Source organism: Phocoena phocoena, chromosome 3, assembly GCF_963924675.1.
Source record: "Phocoena phocoena chromosome 3, mPhoPho1.1, whole genome shotgun sequence".
Taxonomy (NCBI): domain Eukaryota; kingdom Metazoa; phylum Chordata; class Mammalia; order Artiodactyla; family Phocoenidae; genus Phocoena; species Phocoena phocoena.
Window position 1 is genome coordinate 20,420,803 of NC_089221.1, and position 20,921 is coordinate 20,441,723.

The 20,921-nt window shown below is 35.0% G+C and overlaps 1 protein-coding gene across 2 annotated transcripts in view; it reads right to left on the reverse strand.

Annotated features, from left to right (window-relative positions):
- Nucleotides 1-9,082: 9,082 nt before the first annotated feature.
- Nucleotides 9,083-20,921, reverse strand: part of LOC136120680 (cadherin-10) — a 117,734-nt gene continuing 105,895 nt past the window's right edge. Inside the window, exons 9-11 of one of the 2 annotated variants that reach the window (XM_065874223.1) lie at nucleotides 15,632-15,740; nucleotides 12,220-12,471; nucleotides 9,083-9,567 (exon numbers count right to left, since the gene is read on the reverse strand). In XM_065874223.1, the coding sequence (XP_065730295.1) occupies nucleotides 9,083-9,567; nucleotides 12,220-12,471; nucleotides 15,632-15,740 (846 nt within the window). Of the gene's footprint in view, nucleotides 9,574-12,219; nucleotides 12,472-15,631; nucleotides 15,741-20,921 lie in introns of both variants that reach the window. The other variant, XM_065874222.1, reaches the window with a different exon arrangement.

Consider the following 20,921-nt stretch of genomic DNA (forward strand, 5'->3'; position numbering starts at 1 on the left):
ATAGATTTTACATATTGATTAAGAAGTCATTTAAAATCCTCTTGACTGTAAAAGGAGAGAGGCAAAGATCATGGAAAGAATCTTAAGAATGCTTCTAAATATTTCACATTGTGCAGGTGGTTTCAGATAAATTTGGGAATGAAGTTGCTGTGCTATCCTTCCTGTGGAGTTGTAAATGTCATGTTCCAAATTCAGGATGATTCCACAGCTGGAAAAGAGCTTTCACATAGTGTCTACCAGTTTTCTGTTATGCTCTTATTAATCATTAATTCTTTCCTATATAAATCATTTAATTTAATAAAGAATATTCATTGTGCTACTAATTTATTCATAACTTAAAATAATCCATTTATAATAATAGTAGAAAATAAGGTTAAACAAAATAACTTTATTTGCCCTTTTTTTTGTTTTTGCCCTTACTAATTAGAGTTGTGAAACATGCCTTTTCTCCTCTTTTTTTGCTTAGCTGGTTTCCAGATCTTCAAATGACTTAGCTAGCTCAGCACCGGAGTAAGTATTTTATTTGTAGCATTAAAGAAATAAAGAGATTTTCAGGGAAATTGGACGCAAAATGTAATACGGATAAAAAAATGTTAGAGTGGATGAAAATAAATTATAGATAGATAGATAGATAGATAGATATAGTTTTGCTGGCTTTCTTTTTTTTTGAGCCCATATTTGCTTCTGTTTTTATTTTTTTAATTTTTATTATTTTCTAATTTTGTCTGCATTGGGTCTTCATTGCTGCACGCAGGCTTTCTCTAGTTGCAGTGAGTGGGAGCTACTGTTTGTCACGGTACACAGGTTTCTCATTGCAGTGGCTTCTCTTGTTGTAGAGCACAGGCTCTAGGTGCGAGGGCTTCAGTAGTTTTAGCTCACAGGCTCTAGAGCACAGACTCAGTAGCTGTGGTGCACGAGCTTGGTTGCTGCATAGCATGTGGGATCTTCCTGGACCAGGGGTCAAACCCCTGTCACCTGCATTGGCAGGTGGATTCTTAACCACTGAGCCAATGAGAAGTCCCTTGTTGTTGTTTTTAACCATCAGTGTACCTTTTAGCTCCAAGAATCTTTGCTCATTCACATCAATTCTCTCAGCTCGTTTCCATTTTTTTTTTTTTTTGTGGGTTCTTGATTAAGGGTTGTCTCTAGAGTCCATGCATAGGTAAATATGCAGGCTGTTCTCTTTGCATATCAATATCTTCATATATTTGGCAATCTCAACAAGTCAGGCTTTTTAAAAGTAATCAAGAAAATACACATCGGGTGGGAGGGAGGGAGACGCAAGAGGGAAGAGATATGGGAACATATGTATATGTATAACTGATTCACTTTGTTATAAAGCAGAAACTAACACACCATTGTAAAGCAATTATACCCCAATAAAGATGTTAAAAAAAAAGAAAATACACATCAAACTCTTTATACCCAGTAATCACAGCCTGTAAGGAAGAAAACAAGAAAAGAATACAAGAAGGACATCAATTCAAACATTGAACCCCAATGTTCTTGGAATGGAAGAATCAACATTGTGAACATGACTATACTACCCAAAGCAATCTACAGATTCAATACATCCCTATCAAACTACCATTGGCATTGTTCACAGAACTAGAACAAAAAATTTCACAATTTGTATGAAACACAACAGACTCCAAATAGCCAAAGCAATCTTGAGAAAGAAAAACGGAGCTGGAGGAATCAGGCTCCCTGACTTCAGACTATACTACAAAGCTACAGTAATCAAGATAGTATGGTACTGGCACAAAAACAGAAATATAGATCAATGGAACAGGATAGAAAGCCCAGAGATAAACTCATGCAAATATTGTTACCTTATCTTTGATAAAGGAGGTAAGAGTATACAATGGAGAAAAGACAGCCTCTTCAGTAAGTGGTGCTGGGAAAACTGGAGAGCTATATGTAAAACAATGAAATTAGAACACTCCCTAACACCATACAAAAAAATAAACTCAAAATGGATTAAAGACCTAAATATAAGGCCAGACACTATAAAACTCTTAGAGGAAAACATAGGCAGAACACTCTATGACATGAATCACAGCAAGATTCTTTTGGACCCACCTCCTAGAGAAATGGAAATAAAAACAAAAATAAACAAATGGGACCTAATGAAACTTAAAAGCTTTTGAACAGCAAAGGAAAGCATAAACAAGACAAAAAGACAACCCTCAGAATGGGAGAAAATATTTGCAAATGAAGCAACTGATGAAGGATTAATTTACAAGCAGCTCATGCAGTTCAATACCAAGAAAACAAACAACCCAATAAAAAAATGGGCAGAAGACCAAAATAGACATTTCTCCAAAGAAGAAATACAGATGGCCAACAAACACATGAAAGGATGCTCAACATCGCTAGTCATTAGAGAAATGCAAATCAAAACTACAATGAGGTATCACCTCACAGCTGTCAGAATGGCCATCATGAAAAAATCTACAAACAGTAAATGCTGGAGAGGGTGTGGTGAAATGCTGCACTGTTGGTGGGAATGTAAATTGACAGCCACTATGGAGAACAGTATGGAGGTTCCGTAAAAAACCAAAAATAGAACTACCATACAACCCAGCAATCCCATTACTGGGCATATATCCTGAGAAAACCATAATTCAAAAGGAGTCATGTACCACAATGTTCATTGCAGCTCTATTTACAATAGCCAGGACATGGAAGCAACCTAAGTGTCCATTGACAGATGAATGGATAAAGAAGATGTGGTACATATATACAATGGAATATTGCTCAGCCATAAAAAGAAACAAAATTGATTTATTTGTAATGAGGTGGATGGACCTAGAGTCTGTCATACAGAGTGAAATAAGTCAGAAAAAGAAAAACAAATACCTTATGCTAACACATATATATGGCATCTAAAAAAAAAAAAAAGAAATGGTTTTGAAGAACCTAGAGGCAGGACAGGAATAAAGACACAGATGTAGAGAATGGACTTGAGGACACGGGGAGGGGGAAGGGTAAGCTGGGCCTAAGTGAGAGAGTGGCATGGACTAATATATACTACCAAATGTAAAATAGATAGCTAGTGGGAAGCAGTCGCATAGCACAGGGGGATCAGCTCGGTGCTTTGTGACCACCGGGTGGGATAAGGAGGGTGGGAGGGAGACGCAAGAGGGAGGAGATATGAGGATATATGGATATGTATAGCTGATTCACTTTGTTATAAAGCAGAAACTAACACACCATTGTAAAGCAATTATACTCCAATAAAGATGTTTAAAAAAAAAAAGAACGAAAAGAAAAATAAATATTTAAAACAGTAAATAAACCCTCAAAAAAAAAAAATTGAACCCTAGTGCCTTTTGGCAAGGAAGCAGGAGCATCTTCCTTGGGGCTCTGGTGTTCTGTTCCCTTTCATCATAATCTTTCTCAAAACTTTCCCTGATCAACTGCCTCTTTATCTGACCTTTTTGCAATATTAATTTCCCATCATGACCCAGACCCCAACCACACCAGAACAGAACCTGAAAAGTTAACCATTCTCTGACTGTAGTATTTATTTTATGTCAATTCCCACTCTTATAATTTTCAACACTTTGTAAATATACTAAGCACATTTACTATGTAACTTCGTTTAAATCATCGTTTTGACTTTCTCAGATTTGTGTGTCCTTCAGAATATATCTCTAATTTCCTAAAGCAATTAGTCAAAATAATTTTTGGCTAATTAACATTTATTCTTAAAACAATACCCAAGTACTATATCAGTCTGGAAGTAAAATGGTTCCTGGTAAATGAGCAAAATAATCACTAAGATACCTCCTATAACTTTGAATAGTTCACTATCTGGATAAAGGAAGAAGCAGAAATATCATATGCATAATATGTATACATACATATTTAAAATTAAGTATAATATGTGATAAATCCAAAATACAATATTTATGAATTCTTCCAATACGTGTTTGTTGAATACCTAAACAGATGACATGATTCTGTGTATTGGACATCACGATGAAAAAACACAAAATCCATGCTCTCATGAATCTTACATTCTATTTGAGGGAGAGAGAAAATAATCATAGTAAACAAATAAGTCATATAACGTGTTAAAACTGCAGTAGTGTTAGGGAGAAAACAAATGCAGTGTAAGAGCAACGGGTCAGTCTAGGGAAATTCTATAAGTAAGGTGGACAGTGTGGACCGTAATTAAAATAGCATTTTATAGAGAACTTATAAAATAGCATTTTATAAAGAAATAAGGACATGGCTGGAGATAGAAGGAATGGTCAGTATAAACACATGAAGTCAGAGGGGAACAGCAAAGGGTGAGAAGCTGGAGCAGAGTAAATGGGAGAAGAGGTCAAAGCGTTCTGGACAGGCCTTCAGGATATTATAAGGAGTTTGCCTTCTACTCTTGAGTAAAATGAGGAAGTAGAGTTTAGAACCAGGGAGCAATCAAATGGGAAATTCGTTTTGAAAATATTTCTCTGACCTCAGTGCTGATGGTAGAGTATAAGTAGGGCAAGGTGCAAGAGAAAGGCCAGTTAGGAAGTTAATTGCTCCTAACAATGGAGAAAACAGGTGTTGATGGTTTGAGTTGGGTAATGGAAATGGTGAGAAGAGGTGGGATTCTGTGTATCTTTTTTTGTTTGTTTTTGTTTTTCCAGTACGCAGGCCTCTCACTGTTGTGGCCTCTGCCATTGTGGAGCACAGGCTCCGGAAGCACAGGCTCAGCGGCCATGGCTCACGGGCCCAGCCGCTCCGCGGCATGTGGGATCTTCCCGGACCGGGGCACGAGCCCGTGTCCCCTGCATCGGCAGGCGGACTCTCAACCACTGCGCCACAGGGAAGCCCTCTGTGTATGTTTTAAAGATTAAATGAATCCAGTTGCTTGCATGGGGGATTTGCTAGGAATAGTACGGTCACAACAGTTAAAAAGTCTTGGTGTTGGGCCTCCCTGGTGGCGCAGTGGTTGAGAATCTGCCTGCTAATGCAGGGGACACGGGTTCGAGCCCTGGTCTGGGAGGATCCCACATGCCGCGGAGCAACTAGGCCCGTGAGCCACAACTACTGAGCCTGCGCGTCTGGAGCCTGTGCTCTGCAAAAAGAGAGGCCGCGATAGTGAAAGGCCCGCACACCGCGATGAAGAATGGCCTCCACTTGCCACAGCTAGAGAAAGCCCTCGCACAGAAACGAAGACCCAACACAGCAAAAATAAATAAATTAATTAATAAACTCCTACCCCCAACATCTTCTTAAAAAAAAAAAAGTCTTGGTGTTGAACAAAACATTGGAGTAAAAAAGGAAAGACTTGGCTCTCTCCTGCACCCTCAGCAAAAGTAACTAGATGCTTCTATCTTACACTATTTTCAACTTATAGGATGTCCAAGCGGGAGCCCTGTACCCCTCTCTGTGGGTGAAACCTGCACTCTTTCAGAGCAATGGGAAGGTCCAGCAGCCAGGTGCAAAAGGACACCAACAGTCTACTTTATTTCAAGCTTGGGAACAGAGGGCATTTCTAATAGATCTGTAGTAGATTTGTAGTAGATCTGGAGGGGCAGCATGTGAGTCAGGGAGGTTCCCTTTGCAGCCACCAGCAGCTGCAGCTTACCTAGTACTGCAGCACTGCCCAGGGGTAACCACCCATGTGCAAGGCCACTGGACAGGGAGCTGCAGCACAGGGACAGCACTGTCAGCAGGGAGGGGGGTGCAGCTGGTGAAAGCATGGTGAAGCCATTATATATAGATACTTAGGTAGATGTGTTGATAAATGAACCCAAATATGTAGATATCCCTAAGCCTCAATTCTACACCTTAAGTTTATTTATTTTAGAGTATCCTAAACATCTAATTACTCATAGTTTATGTCTGGAACTCTTGTAGTTGTGTGACAGTATCTACTTAACATATACAGAGAAACCTCAGTCTAAGAGCATTACTTTATCATTATATAAACGTTCTTTGATAGTTCATTGAAAATAGAACCAATGAGAATTGATTAACTTAATCACCATTTCTAATGACCGAAGGTTTATAAATCATTTTATTTCCCTTATCTGAATAATTAAAATATAAAAAAGTGGCTTCCCTGGTGGCGCAGTGGTTGAGAGTCCGCCTGCGGATGCAGGGGATATGGGTTCGTGACCCGGGCCGGGAGGATCCCACATGCCACGGAGCAGCTGGGCCGGTGAGCCATGGCCGCTGAGCCTGCGCGTCCGGAGCCTGCGCTCCGCAACGGGAGAGGCCACAACAGGGAGAGGCCCGCGTACCACAAAACAAACGAAAAAAAAAACATAAAAAAAGGATGGCAGAATAATTTCTTTTCACTGTACTTTAAAAAGTTAGTACAAGTTAGGTATTTTGTTACAAATTCTGGGAGTTTTGGTAATTATTTTGCCTTTTCCCCCCCATTGTCACTAATACAATAATTACGTACATATATATAAATTATATATGATTTATTATTACATTTCTAGGATCTAGAATATTCTTTGATTTTTATAATAACTGCTCAAAATAATTGATAAATGAATACATGGATGCATAAATGAAAAGCCCATAGTTGTATGATAAAATCAACATGTTACTGAGTGACATTTTTCCCCACTCCACATATAAAAGAAATTGTGGACATAGAATAATCTATATATTGGGCCTGCTTTTGGGAGAGTATAATGTAAGGGAAACTTACAGTCTGAGCAGGTCCTTATAGGTGTATTTTTAATTTCAGGATCTCCAAAAAATTAATTATATAACATATCACCTTCATTATCAAAAAATATTAGGATATCTGATACCAAGGACTGTTTCAGTACTCTGAAAAATGGTATCTGTACAAAATAGATTTTATATTGCCAAAGAAGCCTGCTAATCAATCTCTTTAAGGAGAATTTTTGGAAACCTGATTTGAATAATGCAAAAGCTCACTGATTCTTTAAATATATAAAAGTTGGATGACAAAATAAATGATAGAGCAAGTTAATGTCAGTCTAAAATTATCTGTATGAGGATAATTAAAAATATTTAAATAAGAATTCCAATTACTGACATCTAATATTAATAACTAATGCTAGAAAATTTTTAACTAATTTTTGCTCAAATGAATATTATAGTTTTTTTTGTTGTTTGTTTGTTTTTTTGCGGTACGCGGGCCTCTCAGTTGTGGCCTCTCCCGTTGCAGAGCACAGGCTCCGGACGCGCAGGCTCAGCGACCATGGCTCACGGGCCCAGCCGCTCCGCGGCATGTGGGATCTTCCCGGACCGGGGCACGAGCCCGTGTCCCCTGCATCGGCAGGCGGATTCTCAACCACTGCGCCACCAGGGAAGCCCGAATATTATAGCTTGAATCATAACTAATGTGAAATGCTCGTGAGATATACCTTCTTTTATCTTTTCCATTTGTTGATGATTTTATTTGAATAAATAAACCTTCTAGCATACTGAGGGTTTTCTCAATCTTTTGGGTGGGTGCATGGTTTCTTGGAATATAGGAAGTTGACCAAATTAGGTTATACTGTGGTCTGATGTGTCAGCCTTGTAACGTGACTGTAATTTTAATTAGACCACATGGGTTGTTTTTCTTTCGTGACTAGATTACTATGCAAACTTAAATGTCTGTGGTCAGAGGGATATGTGTCTTGCAGCCTGGAAGCTGGGGAACAAAAAGCATTCAAGAAGATTGAAATAATTAATTCTGCATTAAGGATATGTCAATATTGCCCTCTGACTCACTCCAAGAGAATACCATTTTCACTAATTGGAAAGTACACAAATCTTTGGTATTGTTTGCGATAAACTCAGCAGGGAATGTGACTTCCTAGTGTAGGCCCAACAAAGTGCTCCATTTATGAATAAATCATGTTTGGATCTTGAGAAAAGAGGCATCAGTTAGTGGCAGTTGACTTCCCTGAATCTCAGGAACTCTGGATAATTAACTGCCAGTACTTTTTTATTCCTTTCTATTGAAACATTCATTGACAGAAAAACAGACTTTGTTACCAATATGCAATATGTAATGCATTTTGGGAAACATTACATAATTCCACTGCTGTATCTTAATGGAATATTCAGCATTATTACTGTCATTACTAGGCATTTCAAAGTCACCATGGGAGGTAAGCCTATTTTCCATTAAAAGATTATTTCAGTATGAAATCTGTCTGAACTATTATTGCCCATAAACCTGAATAGCACAAATGCCATACAAAAAAAGAAAACGTTTTATTCTTTCAGATGTTATTTTAGTGAATAAAGACAAAATGAAATTACTGCATTGCTGGTGTTTGGCGATATTTAGCATAAGGCTGGTCATGTTTTACATTTGCTTATATGGTAAATTTTTAGGTGATCTGTAAATGACTATCACTCTTAATGTGAAGAGTTTTTCACATATCACAGCATAGCAAGACTCATTGGAAAAATAATTCTTCCCTAAATCATATTAATTTGGTTAGAGCTCTCAATAGTAATGATAATGATTTTGTGTTCTTACCTGTATTCAGTGGAATTTTGTACAAAGATATTTAGTCTGTGGAGAAACTTTTTCTCCCTAGAGAAAAAAGAAGCTAGAGACAAGGTAGTTGTAAAAACTGGTTTATTTTTTTAAAAAATAAATACAAAAATATAAATATAAAACATTAGCAGATAGAATTTGATGAAATGAAATTGCACAAACGTTTGTATACCAGGTTGCATATCACACCTACTAACACCACATGTACATTTTTTTTTTTAATTTAACATACAGAACAGGATATACCTTAAATTTTTTCTTCACCTTTAAGAAACGGAAGCGGCTTGTTTGTGAGGCTGCTTAAGGGAGAACTATCCTGTTCATGTTTCTGAAATTATCTTTTATTTCCTAAGAAGGACAACACTGAATTTCCATAGCTTTGGCTCTTGGAAGTGATTAAATAAAATGTCGTATATATTCCATGAGACATCCTACAGGGAAGAATTAATGTAATTAATGAACAAATTAAAAAGGAAATGGGAAAAAAAATTGTGCTGAGTGGCAGGAAAATTTTCCTGAATATCAAATATTGTGAAGTGGAGACGGTGTCGGTAAAGTTACTTCCTCTTGCTTGAGCAGAACATATATCCTAGGTTAGGAGTCTTTGTCACTTTCCCCGCCACCGTACATTTCCGCCAGCTTATTAAACCGAGGCCCCCATTCTCGGAGGTAATCGTAGTTTTGGTCTCCGTCAGTGGTACCTGATTCTAAAGAACTCAGAGATTCCGCGATGGAATCGTTTCCTTCGTAGGCATACGTTGCAAGTGAGTCGTAGGGCGGTGCGGTGGGATCCAGATCGTGCTCTTTTAGCCTTTCATTAATGAAATCCCGGACATCCGTGTTATCCGGAGCTGTCGGAGTCCTCCGTGGGATAAATAAAGTTTCCGGAATAATATCTCGCCGCAGTTTTTTTTCCTCGATAGCTGCAGGATTCCTCAGGGTGCCGATATCAAAGGCCTGGGTGTCCTCCTCTCCGCCACCTTCATCGTTATAGCTCACAATGTTGTCTCTGATATCTTCTTTAGACAAGATCAGAGGCTCTTTTTTCCGCTGTCTTTTCAGAGCTGCAAACAGTACTACTATAACTTGAAAAAAGAAAAAAGATTCATTAGAGGTCCATCTGAAACACATATTAATAAATAACGAGTGGAAGTACTATAAACGAGTTTGTTATTTAGGTTTTCTGGAACTGGTTAGAATTTAGGGTTAATTTTCATAATTTTTTTTTTTTTTTGCAGGGCTTGTGGGGAGGGGGAGGCGTGAGAGGAGAGGGGAGTGTTGAAGGATTTAGCCAGGATGGCTAGAGTTTAAGAACAGTGGTTCTAATTTACTTTTAAAGCAATGTGAAAGGTTTTTTCAAATACAGTGACTTATTTTATCTATTTTTCTAAGAACTGTTTAAAGATAGCTCCTGATTATACAGACGTTATTTATACTTTGCATTAAATAGTGACATAAGATGTTGTTTAAAAAATAGACACAAATCAAATTCAGCTTCAAATAAAACAATGAAGAAGGGCAAAAATATGCCCATATTTTTACATCCTTATGCAATATTAAAAAGGCAGCTTTCTTCACAAGATATGGAGTATCCATATCTGTTAAATAGCTTTGCGGATGGACTTACATATTTTTTTTTTCCTTACATTGTTACTAGAAGGCCTTAATTACTGGGAAAAACAGATCACATTATTTAGACATTATTAGTTTAGAAATTTATGAGGTTTTCCATGGAAATATATATCACTCATGAGATCAAAAAAAAAATTGCTGGATCACATGATGGCAAAGAGTAAATTCAAATTACTACACTGAATTAACTACAAAAATTATGTATGAATTTCAGCTATATGTATCTTAATGAGTATAGATCCACAAGTAGAAATGTATATCATTCAGACAGGACATTTCCCTACTTCCATGGGAAGGTATCAGTAATAATAATAATACACTTATTATTTTAGTAATCATAATAATAGTAATAGCATAAAAGATAGGAGAAAGCTAAAATCATTTTCCCTCTGGTTGTATTAGTTTCCCACCCTCATTCTTTATCCCCAAACATTTTGGTCATAATCCTTTAAAAATGATGATTTAGAGAAACAGATGTGAATTCAGTTAGATGAGGAAAGGAAGGGAAAATATCTTACCAGGTATATGTATGAAGAAATATCTATATTTATTTAGCCTCATTAGAACAAACATTTAAAGGATATGGGATTTATTACTGATCTTGACTGAATGTGTCCCCTAAAAATTCATATGCTAAAGCCTAAATAAATTCCCAATGTGATGGTATGTGGAAGTGGAGTCTTGGGGAAGTAATTAGGTCATGGAGGTGGAACCCTCATGAATGGGATTAGTGCTCTCTTGACATGACACAGGAGAGAGGATTGCTTTCTGCCCCTTGAGGATACAAGAGAAGACAGCCGTCTGTGAAATAGGAAGTATGCCCTTGCGAAACATGAAATCCACCAGTGCCTTGATCTTGTCTCCAGACTGTGAGAAATAAATTTCTGTGGTTTAAGCTACTAGTCTATGATATTTTGTTACAGCAGCCTGAATGAAGGCAATTATGTTATTATGTAAAGTGGTATTAAGTTATGTTTCCTGTTTTATTAACTCAGAACAGTAAGACTTCTTGCCCTCAAGCTTGTGCGAAAGGGCAGACAAGGGACTTTTTTTTTTTTTTTTTTTTTTTTTTTTTTAGCTGTACGCGGGCCTCTCACTGTTGTGGCCTCTCCGGTTGTGGAGCACAGGCTCCGGACGCACAGGCTCAGCAGCCATGGCTCACGGGCCCAGCCGATCCGCGGCATGTGGGTTCTTCCCGGACCGGGGCAAGAACCCGGGATGCCCAGGACTTTTATTAATGCAACAAAAAAGAAAGTTTTAATCCATTGACAACTGTTCTTGACCTTCAAACTGATTAAAAAATAAATAGGCCACCACCAAGAGAAAGAAAATGTTTATTCTTCAAGTTTTTGAGAAAATGTGACCTTTTCTTTTGGCTAAATTCATGATTTGTGCACACACATAAACTTGTGATGTAACGATTTTAAACCTCAGATTGCTTATGATCAGCTAAAGGATCTTAGCCAGTAAAAAATGTGTTAATAATGAGGATAATGAAACTTACTAAGATTGGCTTCAAAATCCCAGTTCATTTCACTGCTTCTTAAAATATCAGATACAGAGTCACAAGAATACTCCCAATAGTTTTAAGATAATGCAACTGGAGAGTAAACAATCTGATTTTTAACTCAAAAGCAGTTAAAAAGCAATTTGTTCTGGGTTATAAAATCAAGTATTGTTTTAGGGACAAGTGAACGAGGTAAAGGGCTATGTTAACATTATATAAGTGAAGAGGTAAGATAGTGAGGCCATTGTCCAGCTGTAATAAGAACCAAAAACAGTGGAAATACTTTAGATTTACTGAAAAACTACGTATAAAGACTGACAGCAAGGTGCCTTGCCTTAGCTCAGCCACTCAGAAATTGTGTAACCTTGGAAAACGTTTAGAACATCTCTAACTTTCAGTTTCATTATTTAAAAAGGGAAGGTAATGACTCTGTCTGATCAGATAAAATATTTTAATACAAACAACATTCCACTGTTAATTGATGTCTGTCTTAAATTTGGGGGTTAGTTTTAGGGGAAGTATTTTAATAGTAACATTTCCACTTACAAACACAGTGAAGTAAGCCATCTAGGAAATAATCACAGTTTCTTACCCAGCAGAATAATGATGCAGAGGAGAATGGCGACCAAGGCCCCTGTGCTGAGGCCGGCGGGAAGAAGCAGGGCCTCAGCGCTGCAGGACTGCATGTTGCCCTGGCTGTCACATGAGCACACTCTGATGGTGAGTGTGCCAGTGCTGCTCTGAATCGGGTAATCGTTGTCCGATATCACCACAGGCAAGAGATAGGTGCTTATTTCATGTCTACTGAAGCCATTTTTTCTGGTTAAAATTCTGGCAGTATTATCTAAAATAAATTTTAACATATTACAAATGGCTTTGGGGACAATACATTTGTCTCATCCTGATCACCATGGTTTGACACAAAAATAAAGAGTTGTTTGTGTAAAATACAAAATTGATGTCAATTTCCCTATCAAATATATACAAGGCAATTCAAATATAGATAAGATAAATAAGACAGTTTGAATAATCTAATACCATTATTACTTATTAGATTTTTAACTAATTTTCAGATGCTTTCAAAATGGTGATTTTTTATAAGTGAATCATTTATCAAGACTATAGAGATGGTAGCATATTGTTTATCACAGTTTTCGAAAAATATAAATATTACGCATACCAAAGAAAAAATTATAGTAAATGTTTTTTATTTACAAATGTATGTGTGTGCACATACACAAAACACACATTAATCCAATATTCATGAAGAAAAATATGATTGGGTAAATTTTAACTATAGTTGTACTTTTAAAATCAATTAAGCATTCAAAAACCTTCAAGAGTCCCGATGTATGAAGAACAGTCAGCAAGTTACTTAATATTTTTGAACTTTGATTTCCACCCATTAAAATGAATACAGTGTGTAACTCAAAGTATTGGTGGAAGACACTAATGTGGAGTGCCTAACAGACACACAGAAAGAAGTAGGGACTTAATCAAGGCTAGCATCCTCTTACCTAGTATATTGCTACTGATATTTCCTTTATCCAATAACTCACCCAGTATCCTTAAATGTGGGTTGTGCATCTATATAATGATATTGAAAAGTAAAATCAATATATACTTGGATGATAATTTCCTATTCTGTTTGTCCAATGTGCTGGGTCTTGTTTAGCCAATCCCATAAGGATGCTTAAAATGCCAATGTAGGGAAGGGAGTGAGTTAGGCAATTGCTAAATCAAACCAACAGGGTAGCAAAATTTTAAAAAAAGAAAAGAAAATGACAATCTTTTTGCAGGTATAGTGGTTGAACATAAAGTAATCATTTCCTAAATTTTAGCAAGAAGTTAAATCTTAGTATATCAGTTAACTACCACATAACCTAGAATAGTAAATTAGCAAAATAGAAGATGTGCATAAGCAAATTTAAAAAATAAAATGTAATCCTGATAATGTTGCAATTCTGACTTTTCTTCCAAGAAGTATTAGGATACAATTCTTCCTTTCTCAGACCTACACTAAAACAAACATTTACATGCATACGGGTATTTTCAGAATCTTCTTGCCTTACTTTTAACTTTTCAAAAATTTCTAAATCTTAATTTTGCCTGCAATAGCTTTGATACATTGAAGAGCCAAAAGAAGTTTTACCCTAAACTAACAATTCTGTTTGAATCATTTTATTAAATATTCAGAAAGTCATCATATAATAATGCTTTTGACCTGTAAGTTAGTGAAAACTGAGGCATCTTTAACAATGTGATACCAACTGTGGTATCACAGAAGCAGGAAACGTATTTTAAGAAAGATGTAGAATTAAAGATTTTTAAGATGAACATATAGACAAATGCAAGGGTATTTTCTCAAGAAGGTCAACTTTAAGGTGATGTCTATGTCATTGGAATTTCTTTCAAAATTCACCCAATAACAGAATTTATGAAAGATTAGATCAAATATTCCATCAGACTTTACTGGTATTCTATTTAGTGTATGTTCAGGTTTGTATTCATATGGCTTCCGTCCTTGCTTTGAGTAACTTATGTAGGATCAGGAACTCTACCCAGTATAGGAAATTGCTACTATTTATCAAAAATTAATTAAGATTAGCCTTGAGTTGTTTCCCCAGTAACTGTGAAGTGCGGTGATAAGATGGTACTATTTCAAGTCTCTATTACTTTTTAAAATTGAGAGGTGGCTTGTTGAGATCCGGGGCTCAGTTTAACAAGAACATAAAACAAATTAAAATACAATTAGAAAGTGGTACAATACAATACAATATTTCAGCTCAGTACTAAGAATGTCCTGTCTAAATTCTATGTTTAGGTTACCAGATTCAGCGAATTAAAATGATGGGTCCTTTTCTGATATTCAGATATTACATCTGATATTGGGCATTTTGTATTTTATTTGTCAATTCTACGTTAATATTTCTAATCACAATTATTTTAGGTGTCCAGAGGGACAGAAAAGATAGACATTTCAGAAGCTCAGATTTAGTAAATAGATGTTACCAACCGATGCCTCCCTTCAGCTGATTTGTGCAAAGATCGTACTATATCAAATATCTCAAGTAGTAGTTGCTCAGTGTAAAACTATCCATTATCTTAAACTGCTTTCTGACATTCTGAAATCCACCTAGATATGCTATAGCAACCTGGCTCTGCCAGTGTACATACACAGTTAGGAAGATATTGTAAATATGCCAAAGTAGTTATTAGATTTATTTTAAGAATAATTACATTTATAGCAGCTCTAAAACAAGTATGCCATTTTACCAAAAACTACCTTATATAATTAGTTTTAACATAAATTTGTTGAAGACAGAAAACTCTGATTACATACTTTTGTTTAGCCTAGAATAATTACCATACATATTTTCTAAAGAATAAAGTTGTTTGACTTTTTGAAAATAGTGACCTATTTTTGTATTTTTCCTCAAAAATATGTTTCTGCTTTTTTTGAGAATGCAAGAAATATGTTTAGTATTTTTGATCACAGAGACATTATAAGATTCATATGTTGCACAGCAGAATAGTGCATCTTGCCATTGAAACTATGTTTTTGCACCCAATCCCCTCATAGGCTAATGTGGCTACTTTTATTTTTTCTTTGTCTCTTCTATGCCTTTTTGGCTTTGGTGAATCTGCTGCTGCTAAATCTCACTGTAGTTTACACAAGAGTCTCATTGAGCCATTCATTTCTCTGTGTGTCCTACTATTTTGTTATAGGAACTGATTATTCCGGCCTTTCTAATGTTTGCAAGATTCAGTCTTTGCATTAGAACCCATATAGAGTCTTCTTTCACATATTTTATAATCTTAAAATTCAAGAAAGTAACCACTGTTAAGAAATTACCATAATAGCGCATTAAAAATATAATGAAACCAAAATTTTGTAACACAGATCTATAAATGAATATATCATGTATGTGGTTATTGTTACTTCGGGGAAAATTTCTTGTTAATGTCACCTTAAATCATAATGAACACGTTCTAAAATTTACCTTCATTGTCTTGTACTGTGAAGTTTGGATTGACAGCTGCTAAACTGAAGAAAAATTTTTGTCCACCTAAAGGATCATCTTTGTCTACTGCACTTATAGTCTGTATTAGCTGCAGAAAAGAGAAAAATGTATATTTATCAAACTTCCATGGGTAGAATCTGCTTTATAATATGTAATTTTTTAATATCCAATTTTGTCTAACATGTTTTAAAGGACAATTGATTTTCTTCCTTGTGCATGTACCTTTGTTTGAGTTATTCCATCTTTTTATTATTACTTAGATTTAAACAAAGTCTCTCTCTCCCTCCCACTAGTAATTAATTTAATACTAAATCAATTAAATTTAATTATAATTAAAATAATAAATAGTAACATTGTATTCTTTACAGTTTTATTAGATATAGCATTTGAAATAAGTAAGTATTTCATGTATATTTAAACATTTATCTAGAAGATAAATGTATCTAATGTAGGAAAATTTAGAAAATTATTGTGATTAGGGCTTTCCTCTTCATTAAAAGTAAAGTGAAAACTATTCAAAGAATGTAGAGATTTTATAGACAATTACATATAACTTTATAAAGGAAAGACAAGCATTACAGTATTATCTACTTTAACAGTAACTGTTCACTTCATTTGCACTGTCAACAGAATTATATATTTTTAAATTTAACATATACATATAATACTATAGGGATTGGTTATTTTAAAAAGGTCAACTCTGATTTATTTTAGGGTAAGAGAATATAAGTAGCTATCTAGTAACAAAGTAGAAAATTTAACACCTTATACTATAAACAGATGACTGCTTTGAACATATTATACAATTAATTAATATTATACAAATATATATGTAACAGATAGCTATGTATTTTTTGCATATATATCCATTTTGTCCTTAACTTATTTATACAATACCATCTTATGTATTTTTGCATATTTTAATTTTGCAAAAAGATTTCAGAAGTTGTTAAATATGTGTTTCAATGCCTAGTAAATGGTCAAATTTATGTTTAACTGAAAGGAATATATTTTTTACTGCATTAACTCAATTTAATATTGTCTGGATATTTAATGTAAATATTTGTTACTGATGTTTTATTAATTTAGAAAGGATTTTTAAGTTTAAAACACTATATAAAATAATTAGAAAAAATTAAGGAAATATTTTAAGTATTCCATATTAAATTATTTTTCTTTTAAAGTGTTCTATAAAAACTTAAATGTGGGGCTTCTTTGGTGGCACAGTGGTTGAGAGTCCGCCTGCCAATGCAGGGGACACGGGTTCGTGCCCCGGTCCGGGAAGATCCCACATGCCGCGGAGCGGCTGGGCCCGTGAGCCATGGTCGCTGAGCCTGTGCGTCCGGAGCCTGTGCTCCGCAATGGGAGAGGCCACAACAGTGAGAGGCCCGCGTACAGCAAAAAAAAAAAAAAAAATTAAAATGTGATAAAGTTGCGGTACTCCTTAATCATTTATTTCAAAATGATACAAGAAACATAATTGGACCAAACAAAGATAAATGTTTATCGTCTATAAATAAGTAGCAAAACAATCATTTAAAACTTTAAATAATTTAAAATATATATTTAAAAATCTAACTTTATGAAATTTTAGTGGTTATTTAAGATTAAATATAAGCAAGAATTTATGGCTAATGGCTTATCCATTCAATCAAAAACCAAAAGGTGGTATATATATAAAGGAATTCAAGAGAAAAATGTTAAAATAATTTTAACTAATACCCTTTAAGATGTATCTATTCAGTTACAAATATATTTCTTGACTGACTCGTTTGTGGAGCAGTCTAAAATATTTTATTTTCAAATAGTGATTTATAGAAATAAGTTGAAGAGGAAAAAATGGCATAAAAGAAATAACATATCAAGAAAGATAGTAGACTAATAGAAATTCTTATGTTTATATATATCAATATTAATATATTAACTCACATACAGATGCATAAAAATTATAGAAATGTAAAAGTAGAGCTAATGGTCTTTTAAAATAAAAACTACAATGTCTCATAATAAATTTACATTTGCAACTGTGATTACAAATTACAATTCCAGTTCATTTTTATGGACAAAATAACACAGTTCAGAGAATGAAATGGCCACATCTTTACATATAACTATAAGAAATTATAAAGGTTTACATAAAAATTCTCAATTAAGATGTATTATTTTAATAAAAGAGAGTAGCACTGTATATGGTAGCAATACTTCAGCAATTTGCTAATGTATCTTCATTAAATGTTATAAAGAGAATAAGTAAACTCATTTAACAATGCAGACAAAATAGAATGTCATGCTGCAAATCAATATCATATCAAAACATACTTTTATGACCAGAAGACTTCTCTATGCAGATGGAGACACTTACTTCCTTTACAAGATAGATTTTTTTTCCCTTTGAGATATAACTTGGCTTCTAGCATTCAACTTCCCCATATTCAGCATTTACCTTTTAATACAGTCTTCCTTTGCATTTCCAGTCATACATTAAAAAGTCACATTTTATTTCGGTATTTGTACCATGAAGAGTTGCAATAGAAATCAGAAGATGGCAACAAGAAGGAGGCAAAACTGTTTCTCCTGTCTCTCCCTATAAGACCTCACTATTTTATTTCGACTAGAGACAAATTCATTTTGACCCACTGCCAATAAAAGAAGTTGCCACAGTTAGGAAAAAAAAAAAAAGGTGATGTCCAGTATCCATTTTGAGCATATGAAAACTAGACACAGACAAGTCATTTATATTTTATCTCCTTAGCAATTATATAATTGGTTTGCATGTTCACTGAGCTATTCTAAAATAATCTTAAATGAACTTGAAGGGTGTTTCAGGGATAAGATAATGAAGTTTGGGATGACAAATGGATTTTAAGATGTTTAGTTAGAAAACTGGTCACTGAGTTTTAACATTTTAGTTTTTTCGGTGAAAAGACTAGTAGTTTCCACTGATGCGAAAATTCCCTTTGCTCTGGTAAAAAAGCACCCTTTTTAGTTGTTAGGGAAGTAACTAAACACTGTTCTATGGAAAATATGTAATAAGATTTTGGGGGTTGATAAGGGCCTGGAGCTTAGATACTATCAATGGGTAAATATAAGCAGCCTGTCTCCCTGGAGAGACTCCCTGGGAAATCTCTTGTGAGACTGAAATGCTATTGCCCTCTCATAGAAATTAAAAATTATTAAAATATATTTTATTGACTAAAGGAGTAAAGCCTGTGTGAGAGAAAATGGAAGAAAAGAGAAATAGCCAGTCCTCTCTTCTGCCCTTTCCCAAGGTCCCTTGACTCTGTCTGAGATGGAAAAGATGGGAGTCTAGTTGCCTAGTTCAAGCATAAGACAGGACTATTCATACTACATCACTTGTAAATTGCATCCCTTTCCCCCGCGGGAAAATCTTCTACCCTTAGGCCAGGGAAAAGGCAAGAAAGGTGGAGAGGGTGGCAATTAGCTTTATTTCTGTCTCATTGAGTCCACACACCAAATGAATCAGAATTAAGTTTTATGTTGTTCTAAGTGCTGCTCTTAAAGAGCACTTAATTCAGAGGAATACTGGGTGGACCAAACTACTCTATAAATAACTAAAGCACACTCAGAAGTTCCAGAAAGCTCCTATTTCCCCGGAAGGAGGGAAGACAGACCTAACAAATTAATTTCAAGAAAGGCTCAGTGAAGAAGGACTTTATCAAATAACTATTTTGTTTTTGCCTGCTAGGATGTCATAACCTAGAATTCCATCAGTGAGTATATTACAGTTCAGTTCAAGCAACAATTTTTCAGCATATGAGACCAAAATGACATCTAACAAACGAGTCTTATTAAAAATAACTACTATGGGAGGCTTTTGCACATGCTGCCAATTAGACAAAAATTATTAATCATGTTCTTCTTGTCAAATTTGTCAAAATAGACTACTTTTTAAAATTAAAATCAACTTTGATTTGATTATTTTCCCTCAATATACCAACTTGTTTTTAAAAGTTCAAAAAATATGAAATTACTGAGCCAGATATAGGTTAAAAGAAAAAAGGCATAAGAAAAATAAACAAACACAATCCCTTATTTTGTGTATTTTGAATACATTTGGGAATGGGTATTTATGACTCAAATGCTCTGAAAAGATATCTCTTGAAAATCAAATAGAATAACCATACAGCGAGCAATATACGCAGCAGTTGCAAAGTGGGTAATTCATCTCCTAGAGAAAAGGCTTCAACTCATATGCTGAGCCTGCCAAGCAGAGGACTATTTGGAATTGTATTTTTAGGGCACACTGTTTCATTAAGAAGTAGGTTGGAAGCCGCTTAGTCCTTTAAATATTCCAAATTAAACATTTCCATAACACTTTCAAATAAAAATATGAATCCAATTGCAGCAATTTTACCATTTCGAACAATAGACAGGCTATTGAATTCCTGTTAGAATCTTCTGAAGGAAGAATTTGAGCTATTTCACAATCTAATTTGCATAAAAATGTACCAATCACATCGATGTTTATAAAGAGCATCAAATGATGTCAAAACGCAATACAGTTTCGCGATGGCTTCTCTAAAACACATTTGATTCCCAATTATTATTTATAACATGCAGCTTCCTTCTGTGAAGATGGCATTCAAACCAATTAAGAGCATCTCTTTCAGCCATACAGGCTGGGGCTCTTCAAACAACAAAATGAGTCCACTGAGGAAAAGACTTAAAGAGTTATAAACAAATCTGGTATAGGAAGAATGTTTTAAAGGACGAAAACGAAGTCATGAAGCACTTTATGTGTTGCTAAGATGATGAAATGCAAGTATAAGTCTTAAGAGTGAACTCTGCGGCCCTGCTTCAAAACCGTATTTGCATAAATTGGAATATTGATGGAATGCTTTGATGATCCCAAGTATTTGTCTCTGTTTTCCCCAACTTTCATTTCCCATCTTGTGAGCTGTTACCAATATTTATCTAATGGCACAGCAGGATTTATTTTTTCTTTTGTTCGTTTATTTTTGTTTTTGAAAGTTTAAGAAGTTATTTCTTCTTACACTTTAACTTCTGTGGCTACAGTAAAATCTCATATTACATTAGAACTTTACGAAGGACATATGAAATGTGTTTACACTATTATTTAAAACATTTTTAACCCTAAAAACATCAGCCTTTGGTTTTGTTTTTTGTTTGCTTTTAATCATACTACTGGGACTTTATATGAGTGATTTTATCTCTGTTCACTCACTCCTCTCAAGATTGGGAAAAGAAAATACTTAACGTCCCTGTTAAAATCTTCCTACACTTTAAA